The 19,547-nt window shown below is 45.9% G+C and overlaps 2 protein-coding genes across 2 annotated transcripts in view; one reads left to right on the forward strand and one right to left on the reverse strand.

The window, feature by feature from the left end:
- Positions 1 to 5,552, forward strand: part of PDZD8 (PDZ domain containing 8) — a 61,672-nt gene extending 56,120 nt beyond the window's left edge. Inside the window, exon 5 of the mRNA XM_024555562.3 lies at positions 2,455 to 5,552. Within this exon, the coding sequence (XP_024411330.3) occupies positions 2,455 to 4,658 (2,204 nt within the window). The 3' untranslated portion in view covers positions 4,659 to 5,552. The remainder of the gene's footprint in view (positions 1 to 2,454) is intronic.
- Positions 5,553 to 9,859: 4,307 nt separating this feature from the next.
- SLC18A2 (solute carrier family 18 member A2) overlaps positions 9,860 to 19,547 on the reverse strand; it is a 30,590-nt gene continuing 20,902 nt past the window's right edge. Inside the window, exons 11-16 of the mRNA XM_053922222.1 lie at positions 19,263 to 19,341; positions 19,036 to 19,087; positions 18,318 to 18,381; positions 16,575 to 16,694; positions 16,300 to 16,433; positions 9,860 to 10,393 (exon numbers count right to left, since the gene is read on the reverse strand). Of these exons, the coding sequence (XP_053778197.1) occupies positions 10,292 to 10,393; positions 16,300 to 16,433; positions 16,575 to 16,694; positions 18,318 to 18,381; positions 19,036 to 19,087; positions 19,263 to 19,341 (551 nt within the window). The 3' untranslated portion in view covers positions 9,860 to 10,291. The remainder of the gene's footprint in view (positions 10,394 to 16,299; positions 16,434 to 16,574; positions 16,695 to 18,317; positions 18,382 to 19,035; positions 19,088 to 19,262; positions 19,342 to 19,547) is intronic.

The raw sequence follows: 19,547 nt of genomic DNA on the forward strand, positions 1-19,547 counted from the left end.
TGCCTGCTACAGATCGTTAGATGGGCTTATTTTTCATTTATGCACATGTCAAACTACAATTTTGCTGGGACATACTGTGGTTAAAGGGAAGTAGTAGAAGTTAAGGCTGAATGAATCATGAAGTCATGTTAGAAAGTTCTGGATTTCAGTGTGGTGAGTTTATAGGCCAACGGTTTTTGAGCGATATGTTGGATGGTTAAAATAGGGAAGGTGTGAGTGAGGGATCATCACAGTAAAGAGCTGTTTACTACTGTAGTTGAAGCCAGTGATCTGGAGGAGTAGGGGAGGAGTCTGCAGCGTCAGACAGACACCCAGGCGGTGACACCCAGAAGTAGCTGGAAGTGTAGGAAGAGGGGAGGGACCAAAGGAAAGGATGAAACTACTGAAGTGGATATAATCCAGGAAGAGAGCAAAACGGCAGAGAAAACTAAAGACGGCCTAAACCATGGGAACATCTGCATGCACAGGGCAGGTGGAGGTGGAGAAAAAGCAGAGAAGAGATGATCTTGACCTGATTAGTACAGTGTCATGTAGTTTTAAAGCAGAAGGAGGAAGGGACTAAAAATATGAGGATAATTGATGGAGCAAAGTGCTGAAGGAGATGGTTGGGGGAGAGTGGGATCCCAAGTACAAGGAAAGGTATTCCCCCTTCTCTGAGGTGGGTGAGTACTAAACACGATTGGCAGGGAGGAAAGGTAGCTTCTGGTGGATCTTTTTAGTACATTAGATGATGTCTTCTAAGGAGCAGGAAGGGTGGGCTTCTAGGACAAGGAGAGGTTTGAAGCTGGTGTTTTAGAGACTCAGTTGTTTAGAGACCATTCAACAAAATGCTAAGGCAGCACTGAAGGCCTTGCTGAAGATGGAGAGTGTTACTTGGTGCTGGATCAGGTGGTAATCTCAGGAACAGGGGGGAGAGACGGTGGAGCTAGTGGGCCTGGAGCTCAGAAAGACAGGTAGGTGTAGAAGAGGAGAGGGCCAGGGCAAAAGAATAGAAAATCTTGATGTGAACATCACTGAAACCTTGAGACTGAGGTCAGAAAGAAAGCAGGTGATATCAGGAGAACCAGATGGACCATGAAAGCAAAGGAGGAATGGTGAAATCTGGACATGACCTCAAAGCAGATTCAGTTCACAGAATGCATTGTCAGAGGTGTGAAATAAGAGATTGCGGCCAGAGATTAATTTCCAAGTGAAAGGCCTTAGCTGTGGCAAATGCCAAGTGATGGCCAGGTCTACAGCATGGGCAGCCGAAGAGAGGAGATAGGCTGAGGAACTCCAAAGTCAGGCTGTTAGATGGGGCTGATGTTACTTTGATTTATTTAGGATGACCGTAAGAACTTTGGGAGGCAAAGACCCGCCACACCTTTCTCTAAGTCCTACAGAAAGTGGTAGTTTGGGTAAGTACTGTTTGGGGGAGGGCAGTGACAGAGCAGGAAACAGCTGGAGCCTGTAAATGATCCACAGCCAGAAGATCTCTAGGAGACTGCACGGGAAGCTGCTGGCTCTGACTGCCTCAGGGACGGAAGAGTATTGCTAGGAGATGGAGGTGGAAGGAAGGGTTTTCAGTATACATCTTTTGTACCTTTTGAATTCTGACCTATGTAATGTAGCACCTGCTAGGAAATAATAAAAGGAAAACTTAAGATAGATATTATCAATATACACGCAGATAGTAACCAACTTGTTTAACTTTAAAGCAACTTATGCCTTCCTTATTCTTCCTGGTTCTAAAAAGGATTAGTTAATGGGTAAGGCTGATAAAAAGAGTCTATAAAAGAGTACATTATGTATAATACAGTATTTTGCTAAGTTTATTTTAAGCACCTGTCTCTTAATTTGAACCAACTGCTTGTAATACTTGGTATATTTTGGGATTTCCTGCAGTAGAATCAGTTTTCCATCATTCAAAGTCTAGTTTAACCATTAATACTCTTTTCTTTTAATTTTAAAAAATTTATTGATTTTAGAGGGGGAGAGAGAAACACCAATTTGTTCCACTTCATTGATGCATTCATTGGTTGAGTCTTGTATGTGCCCCGACCAGGGATTGAACCCACGGCCTTGGTGCATTGGGACACTGCTCTAACCAACTGAGCTGCCCAGGCAGAGCCATTGATAAAATCCTTTTCCTCAGGTCTCACTCAGCTCACTTGAACGGAGACACAGTGTCATTCAAACCTAGGAAGGAGTGGGAAGCAGTTAGGAGTTACCAGCTTGGCACCTTTCTAAGGATTTTCGTGTCGTCATTTGGTTTCAAAAGGTAAACATTTCCAGGACGTCAGCACAGTCAGAATCAGAACACAGGTGCATCCAAAAGCTAATCATGTATTTTGGAGGTTTCCACATTACTTTTTCATTAGTTAAATAATCATGAGTTAATGGCAATTATATTTAGCAATTTAGGTAATTCTTATTGCAGTCATTTATGTTTTCCTTTTTAAAATCTGAAAACAGGTGTGAAAATCACATCTACACTGCAAGTGTTGAAGCTTATCAAGCAGGCTGGTGACCGAGTGCTGGTGTATTATGAGAGGCCCGTTGGCCAGAGTAATCAAGGCACAGTCCTGCAGGATAATTTTGGACAGCTGGAAGAAAACTTTCTGTCAAGCTCATGCCAACCAAATTATGATGAAGAAGCAACTGGGTTGGCAGTAGATGCTGAGAATAAAGATCTGGACTCAGAATTTGAAGACTTGGCAAGTGATGTTAGAGCTCAAACTGAGTTCAAAGAAGAGGCACAATCGACAAGTCATAGTCCCAAACGTACCCCAACGTCACTTTCAGTTAAACCCCTTGGAACGGTATCACCAGTTTTAAACCGTAAATTAGTTGCAGGAACTCACCCACCACCACCAAAACTCCCATCCAAAGAAGGAAACAGACCCTTAGCCCTAAAGCCTCCTGAGATAACAGACCCAGCACAAGTGTCAAAACCCACCCAGGGATCCACTTTCAAACCACCTGTGCCACCACGCCCACAGGTGAAAGTTCCTTTGCCTTCTGCCGACGCCCCAAGTCAGGCGGAACCCGACGTCCCTGTTGAAAAGCCGGAAAAGGTGCTGCCTCCTCCACCTGCAGAAAAACCTGCTGAGAAGCAAGCAAGAATGATGGATCACCTAGAAGACGTAGCTGCGTCAAAGCAGTTTTTAACAAAGCAAGAGGTGGCGAAAGACTTAACTTCAGAAGGTCCCTGCCCCACTAAGGACAGTTCAGACGACCCTCAAACGTGGGAATCTTCAGAAATTCCATATCGTAATAAGCTAGGAAAATGGACAAGAACCAGAGCGACCTGTGTCTTCGACATAGAGGCCTGCCACAGGTACTTAAACATTGCACTGTGGTGCAGGGATCCTTTCAAGTTAGGGGGGCTCATCTGTTTGGGGCATGTGAGCCTAAAACTTGAAGAGCTGGCTTTAGGGTGCCTAGCGACATCAAACATGGAGCACCTCTCAAAGTTCCGACTGGAAGCCCCGTCCCCTAAGGCCGCGGTCACGAGAACCGCACTGCGTAATCTGAGTATGCAGAAGGGGTTCAATGACAAATTTTGCTTTGGTGACATTACTGTTCACTTCAAATATTTGAAAGAAGGAGAACCGGACCACCATATAGTTACTAACTTGGAGAAAGAGAAAGAATTTCATTTGGTCGAGGAGGTTTCTGCCTTCCCGAAAGAGGAGCACTTTGCTGGACAGATGGGTTTAACAGAAAATAAACATAGCTTTCAGGACACTCAGTTCCAGAACCCCACCTGGTGTGATTACTGCAAGAAGAAAGTGTGGACTAAAGCTGCTTCCCAGTGTATGTTCTGTGCCTACGTTTGCCATAAAAAATGCCAGGAAAAGTGTCTAACCGAGACTCCCCTTTGTGGAGCCACCGATAGGCGGCTAGACCGCACCCTGAAAAACCTCAGGCTGGAAGGACAAGAAGCCCTCCTAGGCCTGCCTGTTCGTGCCGACGCCGACGCCAGCAAGTCGGCCAACAAAACAACAGGCTTGACGAGGCACATCATCAACACGAGCTCTCGTTTGTTAAATCTGCGCCAGGTGTCTAAAACCCGCCTTTCTGAACCAGGAGCCGATCTCGTGGAACCTTCACCAAAACACACCCCGAACACATCAGATAATGAGGGCAGCGACACGGAGGTGTGCGGCCAGAACAGCCCTTCTAAACGGGTGGGCAGCACGGGGATAAAGCTAGTGAGGAAGGAGGGCGGTCTGGATGACAGCGTCTTCATCGCGGTGAAGGAGATTGGTCGTGACCTGTACAGGGGCCTGCCTACAGAGGAGAGGATCCAGAAACTGGAGTTCATGCTGGATAAACTGCAAAATGAAATCGATCAGGAGTTGGAACATAATAATTCCCTCATTCGAGAAGAAAGAGAGACAACCGATACAAGGAAAAAATCACTTCTTTCCGCCGCTCTGGCTAAATCAGGTGAAAGACTGCAAGCTCTGACACTGCTTATGATCCACTACCGGGCAGGCATTGAGGATATCGAGTCTTTGGAAAGCCTGTCCTTAGACCAGCACTCCAAAAAAATGAGCAAGTACACAGATGATACAGAAGAAGATCTTGATAATGAAATAACTCAACTAATAGACTCTCAACCATTCAGCAGCATATCAGATGACTTATTTGGCCCATCTGAGTCTGTGTAACAGTCTGTTTAAATGTCCAAGTGATTGGGGGAAAGTTGCATCTAAAGCACCATGGATATAACCGCGCTGAAACCCTCTTCTAATGCGCTTTGGTCTGCTTCTCCACAGTTATTTGCTTGTGTTAAGAACCGGAACGAAAAGGTTGTTTTCCAGCAAAAACATGACCAGCTCACTGAATTGGTTATTTCAAATTGCATTTACAGCTACGCTTTTTGGGTTTATACTTGGAATTTATTTTTACTAATTTATTTTTAACTTTTTCTAATTATGAGATTATGTAAGCTGACTTTTCATGTTAGTGTATGTGATGTCTCATTGTGCTAGTTTCCTTCCTCTTAGTTTTTGAATCAGTGTTAAATAGGGTACTGTCCAGCTTCTTGTAATAGTTCTGTTTCTATCACAGGTGTAAAAGACTGCCGCGTGCCCGAGTTGACAGCAGCAGTCACTGAGGGAACAGGTTTTGAATCTTCCTTTGTGTTGGGAAGTTTGTCATCTCTACTTGCTTGAGATTTTTATTATTTTGGGGCTCTGGGAGGGGTGCTTTTTGTCTTATTTTTGCCAAATGTAACATGAAAGCAGATATCATGGCTTTAGTCAGTTATACTGATTTAGTAAAAAAAATTTTTTACATATATTGCTTGCTTTATATGCCTCTGTGAAATTTTTTCCTAAAGGTTTTGTGCAGTCGAAGTATAATAAGGATATAGTGATTAATTTGAAGAGCTTGCATTGAAAAAACAAAATGTAATAAGGAGTAAATACAGAACAGTTGGTAAAGGATTTCGTAGCAAGATGATGAGATTACTGAAAAACAGCAACCAGTGGGATTTGAAACATTTATGATTCTTTTTCATCTTCAGTTCTCCCATAGGAAATAAAGCATGTGCAAGGATATTTAAAGTTTCAGAGGACTGTTCTTAAAATGACCATGTTGATAACTGCTTTGCGCTGTTTTGTTCTAGAAACACTTCCACGTAGGACAATGGGGTGAAGGAGAGGGATCACGCACGATAGACTCACTGCTTCGTCTGACACCCTGCAGGCTTCAAGGAATGGTGATCATTCCAAATGCTGCTGTAGTTCAGATATCTTCATACGTGAGGGAAAAAAGAAATTAGGTAGAAAAAATAGTAGATACATAGGAACTGGGGCCAGTTCTCTGAAAATGAAGGTCTGCTGTGACACCTGGTCCATCACGTGGACCAGTGGCACGTGATTGAGGGTGACGTGAGCTCGGCCTCGGTTGGCGCGCCATAGAAGCTGTGGTCTTTCCTGTGCCTCTGCAAAGAGCCATATGTTTTTCCTTTTTGTGGGTAACTACTATGATAATATATATATAAAATATATATGTACAAGCTGTCCCATCTAGTTTTATATATATAAAGCTTGTATGGCTGGCAGGAAAAGGCATGGTATAATAGTATGGATTCTGGCCCGAATCTGTAGCCCAGGACACCACACTAGAGTTTTAAGTTCACGCTCTTCCATTGGCTGTAAATGAACTGTATAGCCATAGGCAAGCCACAACAGGGCTTCGTGCTCCAGCTCCAAGTAGGAATAAACAAGATTCACTCTACCTCACCAGTCTGTTGTGAGGGAAGCAATAGCATAGCTAAGTGCTCTGGATAGTAAAAAGTTATTCAAATAGAAGGTAAGGCTTACATGGGCGATAAAAACATTTTCGAGGGTAGACAAGTCATTCCACTTTTGAAATCAATGGCCAATTCTCATTTCCGCTGTTAAGTGAAATATTAGGAAACAGTACTTTCTTGGCCAAGTTAATAACAGAAACATAGCTGTATATGCCCCCCCTTGTTTACTTAAGCATGCTTGCCTTTGCAAAGAACACTGCTGTAGAAGTCTTTATACACAAAATTCTCTGAAAGCTAAAATGTTGTTCTGTAACCTGTGCTTGAAACAATCTGCCCAGTGTAATAACCGACGTTCATCTTATTAAAATAACTTCCCGTCGATAACCTGGAAGGCGGAGTGCCTGTAAGTGGCTGGTGTCTGTGGATCATACCGTGGAAGTTGTAGTGACTGACACCCAAGCGTGCTGCTGAAACTGATGCGTTGGAAAGAGCTGTAGAAATACGGCAAAACTTTGGTTTCATAAAAACCCCCTCGTGCTTTACAAGTGTTTAACGCTGTATGTAGAACCACAGCCGTGGAAAGCTCAGTAATGCTGCTCGTGCTGTTTGTCCAGTAGCCCTTCGCGTGGTGCGGTGTTTGCCACTTGTACTGGGAGAAGCAGTGGAGGTGCCCTGGTTGTGCTTTAGTGCAGGGGAGCGCTCCGAACAGCCTAGAGGGTAGTAAGGGATGAGGCTTCGATGCAAAGTTGTATTATATTACATTCCTGATGTAATCTTGCCGCCATGCTATGTTATCAATAGCTTAAAAACAATAAAGAGAAACTACCACAGACAACAAGAATATCTTTTTTGATGACATCTGGAAAAGGTGACCACTGCATCTCTGCAATGAGCGCCTGGGGTACCCTGGCCGTGCAAAGGAGCCCCGCAGTCCGTTGTTGCTGAACCGAAGTGCTATTCTGGAAATTGCCTAGAGGCATTAAGTTTTGGTTTTACTAGTTTCTTTAAGCTTTAAAATACCGGATTTATGGATTTGCCTCTGCTACCTATTTATTAGTAATTAGACTATTAAGAGTGTATTTTCTACATTGATACTTGATGATTGGGTTAGATAATCAAGTTGAGCAACACTTTAGCACTGTTTTAAAATCAGAATTAATATGCTACATTTCTTAATGTCCAGCCTTAAATATAAGCCTTCAATATCAGAACTAGTTGATGACTATGTGATCGTGTGTGATTTTGAGGAAAGAAAACAGCTAAAAATGTGAGGGTATTGTCAGTTTCTAAAAGTATCTGAACTTTGTGAAAGGCAATTTGAAGATGTTTGGCTCTTACAAATACATAATAAAGATCATAAAATTTTAAGTCCACTAAAAGTGAGTAAGTTTAGTAAAATCACTTCAATTTAAAGTGTATTGTTTTTTTTCTAAATGGAGATAATAGTTTTCCTTTTATGGGGGGAGGGTCCCCTAATCCTTTTGAAGCCATGGGTCCCCTTTGAAGATCCTAGACTCTCACCCCTACAAGGCGCACACATGCACGCAGTAAGCTTTACGGAACTTCGGGGGACAGGGGCCCACCCTCTCAGGCGGCTGCATAGTTTAGTTAGCTTTATCAGATATGTTTGTTCCCAGCAATCAGGACAATACCATTTTTAGAGATGCAAGGATAACTTACTGAGTTTTTCCACACTGATGACATGTCACTAGTTCCCTATTTCAATTTAAAACATTTTTCAAACATGGAGTGGATTTTACCTGATGCCTGCAAACAGAGAGAGACAGTTTTTAATTAAATGGCCACAGTCCCTTATACCTTCTCATGTATTTGGTTCCAACGGTAGCCTGGTGTATAAAGGGATACAAACAGGCACAGTGGTGTTCAGGAGATTTATTAAGTGAACAGCTAAAACATGACTTAGGTACACTCAGCAGTCACAAGAAAGAACTGAATGGTCATTGCTACCTCATTAAGGCTTTTCTACCTGTTTGCCAGGCACAAACATAAAAACCACCTCTGCTCAAAAGGACATGTTCGGAGAGCTATGTGTTCTTTGTTTGGACATTCTTTTTTTCTTCCTAAAGCCTCTCTTTTTGGTCTTGGCTAATCCCAGAATATTAGCCACGTAAAAGACCCTACAATTCCTTTTTCCCTCTCAGGTAGTTGATCCCTTTTGCTCCTAAAACAGTCCTGAAAAACGCCACCTATCTTTTATGTTAGCTCTGGGAATCAATAGCAGGCCTTCTTGCAGAGACTGAAGCCTTAAAGGCCAAACTGAAGCAGGTAAACCATACGGTATTGGGGCAGGGAGAACCACAAACCCTCTAGGAGAGCTGATTTGTCGCACATCCGTCTTTGAGGCTCTCCCCGATGGAAGGAGAGCGCCACCTGCCCGGAAGCCCCGCATCTGCAGCGTCTGCAGACCACGGGCTGCTGTCAGTTGCCCGGCGCAAATCCGTGAGTAGGAAGCTCATTAGCTCCCACCACCCCACACCTGACAGCAGGCTTCAGCTCATTCAAAGCCCCACAGAAAAGCTTCCTAAAGCAAGCAGGAATGAAGTATTAGCTCACTTCTGTAGAGAATTCAAGGGCTGAAGAGTCCTTGTGCTAAACAGTCCTTTGCTCCTCGCTGTCCATGTTGACACGGATTTAGCTTAACGCGAAAGAACCAGCCTTGGCTGATTTTTGTTTGCACTGAATACAGAATCAGCAGGTAGTACTGGAGACGTGCCACACTACGGTCACACAGCAATCGTGTCTCATACAAAACCTGACGTCAACTCACCGATGTTCACTGACACAGTATTTGCCGTTACGCTGGAGAGGCCCGTCCACGTCATGCTTAGAAAAACCACATTACACAGCAGTAGACGATCAGGTGATACATAGACGTTTCTAGATGTTTGGGGGTTTTCCTGCCTGTGAAAGGGGGTGTGTCTTGACCACCCTGTTACCTTTACCTGTTTTCCTAACACGATTCAAGACATTTTTCATTCCTTCATCTTTAAAAAATTTTTCACATTAAACTGAACAACTTTCAGAGTCTGGAAAAGAGTAGTTTCAGACGACTCAAAATTAATAGATCCCTAGAAAACACTTGGATGATCCCCAAACAGATCCACGATGGCACAGTCTGATTTGTTTTCATGGCATGGCAGCTGTGCGCCTTGTGTTGTAAACAACCTTGGCAGTATGAGGTACCGCTACCCTCAGCTTCCTTTCATCCAGCAAGATAATCAAGTATGTATCTCAAAGGGAGAGCTTCGAGTCGTTCAAAACTGTTAACTTGGGTGCTTTCCTCTGCTTTCAGAACACTTACTATTTCTTCCCCTCACTGAGTTTAATGTTTGCTTCCAACCACAGGACATGTAAACATAACTTATAACCAGCTGTTTCCAGGTAGGTGATTACACAGAGAATACCAATGCCAAGCTAGGATTGATGCATAGACCCAAAAGAGAACTGACAAGTTCTTGTCTTCTGTACTTGAGACAACCAGCTTCTAACTCATGAGCATACTGATGATAATTACAGGTTGAGTAAGTCCACGCTCCGTGTCACTATATAACCATGTGCTGTCTTAACTTGATTCTGTTCTTCAGACTTCCTTCTAGTTTCTTATTGTGGGAAGCGTTTCAGAGATAATGTGTGCTTTAGTTTTAAACACTCATTACCAAGATTTCAGAAAAAATACAAGATTTTTTTTTTGCCCAAGTGTTTGTGAATGTAAGTTAAAAAATTATATCTGATTTGGATCCTAATATTTATAGATTTACACTATATTTCGTCAAAATATATTGTATAATATTTAATAAAACCAAATACATAAAATAAAGTTTTCAACACTTTATACAAACCCCTAGAAAAGCTGCTTTTTCTTTATAAGGCTATTGGCAATCGGTCACAACATGGAACAGAAATGATAACGGTGTTTACTCTTTCACCAGGGATGAATGGGGCGACTAAGACGATTCTGGACGAGTCGCTTCACTGGAAACACTTTTACACAAGTAGACACTCTGATGACTTCTGAGCGTCTCAGTCACTTTCACATTCTTCGTCACCTAGCGGATACGCCTGCATGTTATTCTGAGTGTACATTTTTGTTTTAATGGGGCAGTTGTGATCCATGAGAATAGCCTAAAAGAGAACAGAGTGCAGATATATTAACTTCCTATTTCATAAAGATAAGGTGGTTTTAGCCTACTGTTTTTAAGGATCACTTGTGTGTGTAGATGAAGGAAGGAAGGGAGGGAGGGAAGGAAGAGAAAGAATGAACCACCCACTATTGACCAGTCACTTAGTGCAACTGCCTGGCCCAGAAAACCTGTAACTCCCCACTCAGTGAAAATCTCAGGCAATGGGATACAGCAGAAGCAGTCTCCCCAGTATTTTCATATACCTGCTAGGGGCCGTTAGTCATTTCGGGGGAGCCTGTGAGCTATGAAGAAAGGAGTATGCAGGTTAGGTTTAGGAAGAGTTACACTTAGAATCTTGGAGCTGGGGAGGGGGAGGCCCCTGGAGATGACCCAATCCAACTTTCCTTAATGAGGTGAGCGCTCACGTTAGAAACGCACCTGAGGCTGGACTAGAACCTGTCTCCGTTGTTTTGTGCATCAGGTTCTAATGCCAGCCATCTTCACGGACTGCCCTTGCGATAATTTAAGACCACGCTATAGCCCCTTAGGTTTCCCTAGACTGAACGTCACATGGCCCTTTTCATAAATGGCACTTCAGAGCACCTCTCCCCAGTTCCTGGCTGCCCACCTCTTGCTTAAATGTATGATTTTTTAAAAATACATTCCTCTTGTGAACATAAAAATCTTGTGCCTTCCCTTGTTACTGAAAATTAAGCAAAAAAAAAAAGTCAGTTGATACTCTAATGGTCAGCACCTGAGTCATTATTCCTCCCCAAAGTGCAGGCCTGGCACGGGCTGACAGCACAGCTGATGTGGGTCAGCCAGGCCCGTGCTAAGCTTGTTCCATCAAATCCCTCAACCGTAGTCCCACGTGGTGGGCTGATAACCCTCCCCGACGGTGCCGAGGTTAAACAACTTGACCAGGGGATGTCCAGCTTGAGTGGGGGAAACGTGAGGCCAGACCGCCTAGGCCAAACCACCTCAGAGCGCCGTGGTACCATCAGGAGCGCAGAGGACAGCAGGAGGACGCCGGGTGCGACTACAGTGAATTCTCTTGTCAGGTTCTGTCTTCCGGAGCTTCCTTCCACGTAAGCTGTTCTAATACCTTCCTGGGCGGTTTGAGAATCTGCGGGACACGTTTATGTGGGTGAAAATGCGCTCTGCACTGGCCTGTTGCAGTCTCTCTCAGTGCTTGTCTGCTGCTCCTCCCAGTTCTCGTCCCTCGGAGCTGATTGATGTGCTTCTCTGGCGCCACTCAGTGCTTAACCCCTCCTCATTTCCCAAGAACCGATTCGGGTTAAAATAAGGACTTCCTGGGCCCTCCGTTTAGGCTGCCAGCTCCAATCGTCAGCTGCAAACTTAGCTCCATTTTTTTTATCATGCTTCTTGCCAAGTGAACGGATACATGTGTTTAATAAAGGGATCAGTTTATAAAAATAGGTAACGGGCCACTGACATGGTTCGCCAGGACCATCCTCCCCCTGTTGCCAAAAGGCTTAATTAGCCCCAAAGAGCTCAAGGGCTCATCTCCCTACATTAATGGTCCTCAAAGAAATGTGTCCAAGAATCACTTTGGGGGGGGCCCACTCTCACATGGGTGGTGGCGATGTGCCATGAGAATCACTGCCCTGGTTAAGTGAGGTCCTCTGGGGCTACAGCTGACAGCGGCTACAGGGGCTCCTGCCAGGCCTGTGGGTCAGGGCCCTGAAGGCCCTACACCAGCACTTAGCTACCTCGCTGAGCACGGCAGGGCAGGCTCCGTGGGGCTCACAGGCAGAGCGCTCACTTCAGTCAAGTGTTCGGGGAGGCCACCCGGGACGGATGGGGGTGGAGCTGAACCCAGAACAATGGAAAGAATTGGCACAGTGAGGCAGGTGGGGATGAGCGCAGCATGGGTTGTTTACCAAATGGGACCTGAAGTCAAACAGGGACACCAGCAGCCAGCCTCGCCACCACGGAGATCTAATGATTAGGCACAGAGGGACAGCCATAGGAAAGCCCAGTTGGAACCAGACTGCAGGGCCTTGAATGCCAGGCTCAGGGACTTGACCCTTGGCCCAAGGCAGCAGGGTTGCCTCGGAAAGAACGGCCATCACTCTTCCATTAGACCTGACCATACATCTGTGTGCACTTCTCACAGACCCCCGGGTCCAAGCACTGGGCCCGTAATACAGACACAAGCCGCATGACAAGGAACCCAGTTCGGTCAGACTGACCGACACCAGACAGATTTAAATGGAGAATGGACCAGTTCAACCGAACCACACTGCCTGTTCCGGGTAAGGAAGTTTTCTTACCTGAAATATTCTTTGGCTTTTAAAACCTAGCTTACTGGCTTCTGAACCTCTTTCGAAAGGTGCATTGTACAACAGGTTTATTTTTGTTTAAAGTTATACATGATTAAATAAGCTAGGTGGCATGTAGCATTCCAAAAGTGCCCTGAAAAGCGAGGCATGACCAGGGTCAAATGGGTAAGTCAAGTGCGTGAGGGTCACTACAGAGTGGCCGTGAGCAGCCTGGTCATTTAAGCCAGCACTCAGTACCCCGCTGTGAGGAGAAAGGTGTGTCTGACTCATCACAGAAGAGGAAATAAAAGGGGGAGGTCACCCTTTGAATTCAGATCTCCGAAGTGGTGAAAAGACATTGAACCAAATGAGGTGTAAAGATAACACAAATAGGAAGCCGGGATAGTAAACAATACAAGTATTAAATGCAAGAGTTCCAGGATGTAAGACCTGGAAAAATACCAGGTCTGCACGCTACAAGTGTTTTATCTACCATATCAAAAAAAAAAAAAAAAAAAAGTGATGGTTTTACATCCACTGTGTAAGTGCCTTACAAAGGGACACATTTCTTTAAACAGACTACAATATGCAGTCTGCTTGGCTTCTGGCCGCCCCATCCTTGCTCGACCCACAGCATCCTTGCCCAGCCCACGGCATCTGAGCAGGAAGGATGCAGGAAGAGCTCAGAGCCTCCCAGAAAAATAAAGCTACAATCTTCAAACCACCTACTTTCCTGTCTGGGCAACAATGAGAAACTTCACGAGTAAGATGTAAGAAATGTGCCCTATCTTAGAAACTAACTCTTCGACCTGAAAGACAAATCCATACCAGAACTCAGTTATTCTCAGCTGGGATTCTGCGAGTTCCACCTGCGTGTTCATTGTCTCGTAACTAGAATACAGTTTTCCTCAAATGCCCGTGTGGATATTTCTTACACTTGCTGAGGGGCTTGTGCAACAGTTTACTTCTCTCCACCTGTATTGCTAAATCAACACTGATCGTTTTTCAAAAAGAAGCAAAAAGTAATAAACTCAGTGAACCAAATGGAAGAAAAACTCACATGCTCACAAACTAGTTCCTGAGCGTGTAACTTGGGGCCTGTGAAAATGGCATTAGACCGTCCAATATAAAACAGCCTAAGTCCAGACACAATGCTATCGGAATGCTGCCCGGCGACAGAATTGTTCGCTAAGGTTCGTATTTCTTATTCTGATGCTCACGGCCCCCTGCATTTGGTAACAGCTGGTCCCCAACGCTGACACTCAAATGGGCGTAATCGATGACTTCTCTGCGCGGCGTCCGCGGTCTCGCCCGCGTTCCTCCTGATGGCTAGGTGCTGGTGGTCTGCACAGTGAGTAGGCAGCAACTGCTGGCCGCTGCCCTCAGATGTTGCCGACGTGCCCTTAAATGGCATCTGAGGCGATGCCTTCGGTGGTGGCATCAATTATGGGTGGCGAGATGCACTTTTTCCCCACTTTTTAATGATTCATCTCGCGAGGCACTTATTAAGGAGTCCTACATTTCGCGGTGAAAGCGGCTTTCTGGGAGCCTGTAATGATTGTTGCTCTGCCTTTCAGGATTGTCTCCTCCACTTCCTTCAGCACTTTTCTTTGTAAATGAAGGAGAGCATTGGTTCCAGTGTGGAAGGAGAAGCAGTGAGGCCGGGGCCAGCCTCTGCCATCACATTGCAGATCTCTGAGCAGTAGCTGGCTGGGCAGGCTTAACCCCCACGCCCGCCCCGTGCCCTCCCTGGTCCTCTGATGTCACGATTTCCTCTGGTCCCTCCGATTAGCCATCAAGCTGCCAAACAACAGATAACACAACAGCCCCAGCTAATGTCTGCTGTCTTGGCTAGGGAAACCCATTCAGCAGTTCTGGGGTCCGAATAGCAAAAGGAAGCTCTCACCTCGCTAGGGAAACCCAGTCAGCAGTTCTGGGGTCCAAATAGCAAAAGGAAGCTCTCACCTCGCAAAGGGAAGAAGGGGAGGATGAGACAGGGGACCACTCATCAGCTGGGCTGACAGAGTAAGTTGCATATTTAGGTAAGAGCAAGAATTCTTGAGCGCCTACTGTGTGCCAGACACGGGCTAAACTCTCTGTTGGGATTCTTTCTTTCATTTAACCCTCCCAGCAACTCTATAAAATAGCTGTTGCATCCCCCGTGCAACAGTCCTGCTCCAGGGCCCGTGCCAGCCCTGCACTCTCTCTCCACGGTCTTAAACAGTCTCCTGGGTGACAGAGGCATTTGTAGGTGATTAGCCTTAATCAAATTGATGTTGTGGCAACAGAATGACCATTTCCAATTGTTGCACTGAGAATTTCCTCACCCTGATTTGGGCAAGGTACTGTGCTGGGGTCCAAAAAGACGGAAAGGGACTTAGACAGCCAGGCCAGAAAACTGGTGAGCTCCCGAGAGACGTACCATAAGGCACTAAGGAGAGGCAGCTGACTAAGCAAGGGGCAGGGAGAATGGGGTAACTTCCATCAGGATGCTCCCACAGCGCCTTCTCTTCTCTGAGTCAAACGGGTCACGCGTAACTCAAAACTATCTCCTTAAATCCCACAAGATAAAGGGCACAGTGCTGGATATAGTTTTCAAATATGGAACAGATTAATAAATGCAAAAAATGCCCCAAACAAGCAAAGCCTGCAGGTAACCTAATTTCAGGGCCTGTGTCTGTCTTTGAAGCCACCGTTTGGGGAAAGTCCTAAAAGGGCAGTTGAAGAACCACCACAGCCTCAAGACCCATTTCTGTGTGATTGTCAGAAAGAACATGGGCGGCAGGCACTCCCAGGAGAACATCACAAGGGAGCTTCGTGCCCATTGCTGAGCCACAAATGCCACCTCCCCTCGCCGTGTTGCTCTCAGCCACTCCTAATCTAAAGCCCTCTTTTAGCTGGATGAGCATCTATCACCATTCGAAGTTTTAAAAAATCAGCCAACACCCACCACCTCCGGCTACGAGTGCTTATCAGAAAGGTTAAAATGGCTGAGGCATTTCAAAACTCAGATTGAGAATTGATAAGCTTGCACGTGTTCAAAAGAGGAACACTGTATATTCTATCCTGCCTCGAGCTACGATTCTGGCCACGAAATTATGAACGTCAAGGTTATGCGTGCTCACGTGTGCCCGCAGGTGCATATACAATACTTTTCCATGAGGGTCTGTTACCTACACTAAAACCACCTCCAGAGTCCCGCGCAGTAAGGACTAAGACACTATTACTAAGAGCTGTAAGGAGAAAGGCAAGCAGCACCAAACGATGGCTGACCTTAGGAGTCAGCACAGGAGGAGATATATATATATATTTATAGTGATGATTTTCAGGAACCATAGAACATTAAGCTATCCCATGTATATATTTCATTGACAAAATAATGACTGCTAATCTATGCACAAAAATAATTTTATTCAAATGTATAAACATAGCGCTTGATATAATAAAAGAAGAAGCTGCCCTATGTGGTGTAAACTAAATGGAAACCCTTACCATTAACGTTTGGACAGCTCTGCCCAAAAGGAGCAGAAATATATTTCAGAATTAAGCCACGATGAAACTATCCAAAAGACCGTGCTAAAATGATCAAGAAACACTTCACTACATCCTCAAGTTTTCTTACCATTTTCTCCTCCTTGGCAGGTGGACTTCGAAGGAAAAAGCAGAGAGGAGCGAAAAGAATATCAATTATTCCAATAATTGTCATGAGCCACGGAAATCCAATTGCCTTCGCGATGGCCCCACCAGCAGACGGACCTTTCAGGAAATGGAGAATTAGATAAAGCTCTTGGCAAATGTCTCGCCAGCAGAAAGACGCAAAGGTTTAAGTCATTTTCAGTAGGAATTCTCTGTCGTGCACCGAGATAAAAGGCGGCTTTGTAAAGCCAACGTCCTCACCTATAGCATATCCCATACAAAAGGCCACGTCCGCTATGGCGTACACACTCCCGTAGACGGACACGTGCCGCAGGTCTACCAGGTAGCCCATGATGGGCATCATTGAAGAATCCACCATGCCTGTGGGGTCAGGGAACACAGTCTGTAAACTGTCGTCAGCTGAAGATGAGATGAATGTCAGGACTGTGTCCTAGCCACACAGCCCAGGTGCCTCTCTGTCTTCCTCACCTGCAGTTCCTGAGGCAGACTCCCTAGAGCAGCGGTCCCCAACCTTTTGGGTACCAGGGGCCAGTTTTGTGGTAAACAACTTTTCCAAGGATGGGTTGGGGGTCGGTGGGGAGAAGACAGGAGGCAGGACTCAGGCGGTAATGCGAGTGAAGTTCTGCTCACTCGCCTGCCACTCACCTCCTGCTGTGTGGCCCATCCCGGTCTGTGGCCTGGGGGTTGGGGACCCCTGCCCTAGCGCACACCTTTCACTGAAGACTGATTGCAGGCAGCTGAGACTGGGACTGGAACTTGGGCCACCATTTGCCTGCTCTCCGTGTCTCCTCACCTTGGCCTCCCTGTTTGGAAGGCCTGCCCTCTGGTGGAGGTCACCCAGTCCGCTGCTGACCCACCTGCCTTCTTCTGACCCAGTGGGTTGATGGTCACTGGCTGTGTGGACCCCTCGCCTGCTTCCCGTGGCCACTCTCCTGACTCACTAGTGTCTGGTGCACCGGTCCCTTGCCCTCAAAAATGGACACACCTACAGGCCTCAGGCAGTCTCCTCCCCATCCACACCTTGGCCTCACACAGGTGGGAGCATCAGAAGGAACCAGAACAGGAGGAAGTCTGAAGAACCAACCGACCCTGTTCAGGAAACTAAAACCCAAAGAGGTTTGCTCATTATTGGGGGAACAAGAAGCCACCACCTCCAAAACCAGGATTATGGATTCTGGTCTCTTGACAATAGGCGGGGGCAGGAAGCATAAAGGACCAGCGCGTGTTCAGAGTTCTGGGCCCAAATCCCTGGCTGGGTGAGCCCGGTCACGCCTTATCTCTCAGAACATCAGTCTCCCACCTGTCAGATGGGGATGGAAATGACTAGCTGCAATGAGACCGTGTCAGTGAACACACCCAGCAAGCACTCAAACTCATCTCTCCCCTGCCCCAGTCCCAGCGGGAGGAGGATGAGGGAAACGTCTTTCTTTCATCTAGTATTTGCTGATCACTCAATATGTGCGAGATGTGGGGACAATGGGGAGAACAGAAGAAGTGGGCCTTAATTAAGCAAAGAGTTGAAAACGAGTTACAATCGTAACTGATGCTGTGAAGGTGTGTGGGAGGACATGTGTACGCCAGGGGGGCCCACCCAACCCGGCCCAGGGGGTCGGCAAAGGCTCTACTCGTTCTTCCTGCTGTACCGAAGGCTCGCAGGATCTGTTCGCAGATCTGAGCCCAGACAACGCGCTCTGCGTGGGGGACTCTTGTTTGCCCACGCACAGTGGTGGAGTGTCTGCTTGCTTCTGCAAGTATCAGGCTTTTCAAAATACTGGTTTTCAGGAAAGAGATGAGTAGTAGGTGGAAGCAAGTGTCTTTCTGTGGACAATCTACAGGCTGTACTGGAGCTTGGCCGCCCACAGCCCCCTCTCAAGCTTCCAGAAGTTCCAGGCTGAGTAATTTTGGTCTGCCCAAGTAAGAGGAAATCCTTTTAGTAATGGGTAAACAGTGTTAAATGGGAGGCACAAGGCTCATGTGACTTACCAATTGCAAAACCAACTCCGAAGTTGGGAGCTATGAGTCCGTAAATGTTTTTTGCAAAAGGAATCTGCAAGAGGAAATAAACGTCACACTACAATCACATGATATCCAACTCTAAAACACCTGGGAAAGTCTGAAAAGTATGTTCTCTCCAGCCAGGTATGCATGTTCCCTTCTGAAGGAAACAGGAAGGAGAATGGGCTTGGTGAGAGCTGGACCCTCCAAAGCTTCCAAGCTGAAGCTGAAACAGGGTTTGTGTAGGCACCATGAGAAACTGCTGAGCTCCCTCCCGGCTGTGAAGGATCAGCCTCCATTTCTGACAAGGGCCCGAAGACCTCTTTGGGGGTAGATATTGGCCATCCGTAGAATATGTTTTATTCTAGGAAAACATCTTGCTGTTGTTTCAGGGTCGTCGCCCTAGTGTTAAGACTTTGTAATGTTTAAGATCACAGGAGTAGAGGTGGGTAAAATGTAACTACATCAGAGAACATTGCAAATAGCTTCCCACTGACATGAAGTGAAAATGTAGCTCTTGGAGAGTCTTGTTCAAAGTGTTTACGAGGATAAAAAATGAGAAGAAAATGAAAGATGTAATAAAACTCAGTATCAACACTGCTAAGATATTTCAAACTGCTAAAAGATATTTCTTGGTGATTCGCGCCCAGAGCAGAAGTGGTATTTACTGACCATTTGCACTGGTTCAAGGCTGCCTTTTACTCACACATAAAATGCTGACTCCAACAATCACCATTCCTAGAAGGGCACAAAGCCACCTACCAAAACACAAAACAGCACCAGCAATAAACGACTGTCCCTTTTTTCCCCCCAGTCCAAATTTTCAATGGGAATCAAAACGATGACTTGTTAACAGCCAAAGCAGAAACACAGAATTTTTTTGAAGACTGACGTTATTGTAAGAGGGTGAGCGTTATTTTCCTTCCATCTTACCTCCCCATTTTGTGTGCGAGGATCCCAAAAATATTGGTTCCAATGAGATAAGAGACGCTAGCTGGCAAGAAAGCAACGCCTGTAAATTTATGAAAAGGACACCGTATCAGGACTGATATCAGTCAAGTGTTAGGAAAACTAATAATTGCAAGCGGCGCAGGGGCGATCAGAGCAGATGAAACGCAGCCCTGTGGCCGGCACCCGAGCAGCTAATATCCGGCAGCTGCCCAAGCCAGGCTGGCCGGCACGGCTCATCCGTCGCACGAGGCTGCAGAGACACTCCAG

This window comes from Desmodus rotundus, chromosome 4, assembly GCF_022682495.2.
Source record: "Desmodus rotundus isolate HL8 chromosome 4, HLdesRot8A.1, whole genome shotgun sequence".
Classification (NCBI taxonomy): domain Eukaryota; kingdom Metazoa; phylum Chordata; class Mammalia; order Chiroptera; family Phyllostomidae; genus Desmodus; species Desmodus rotundus.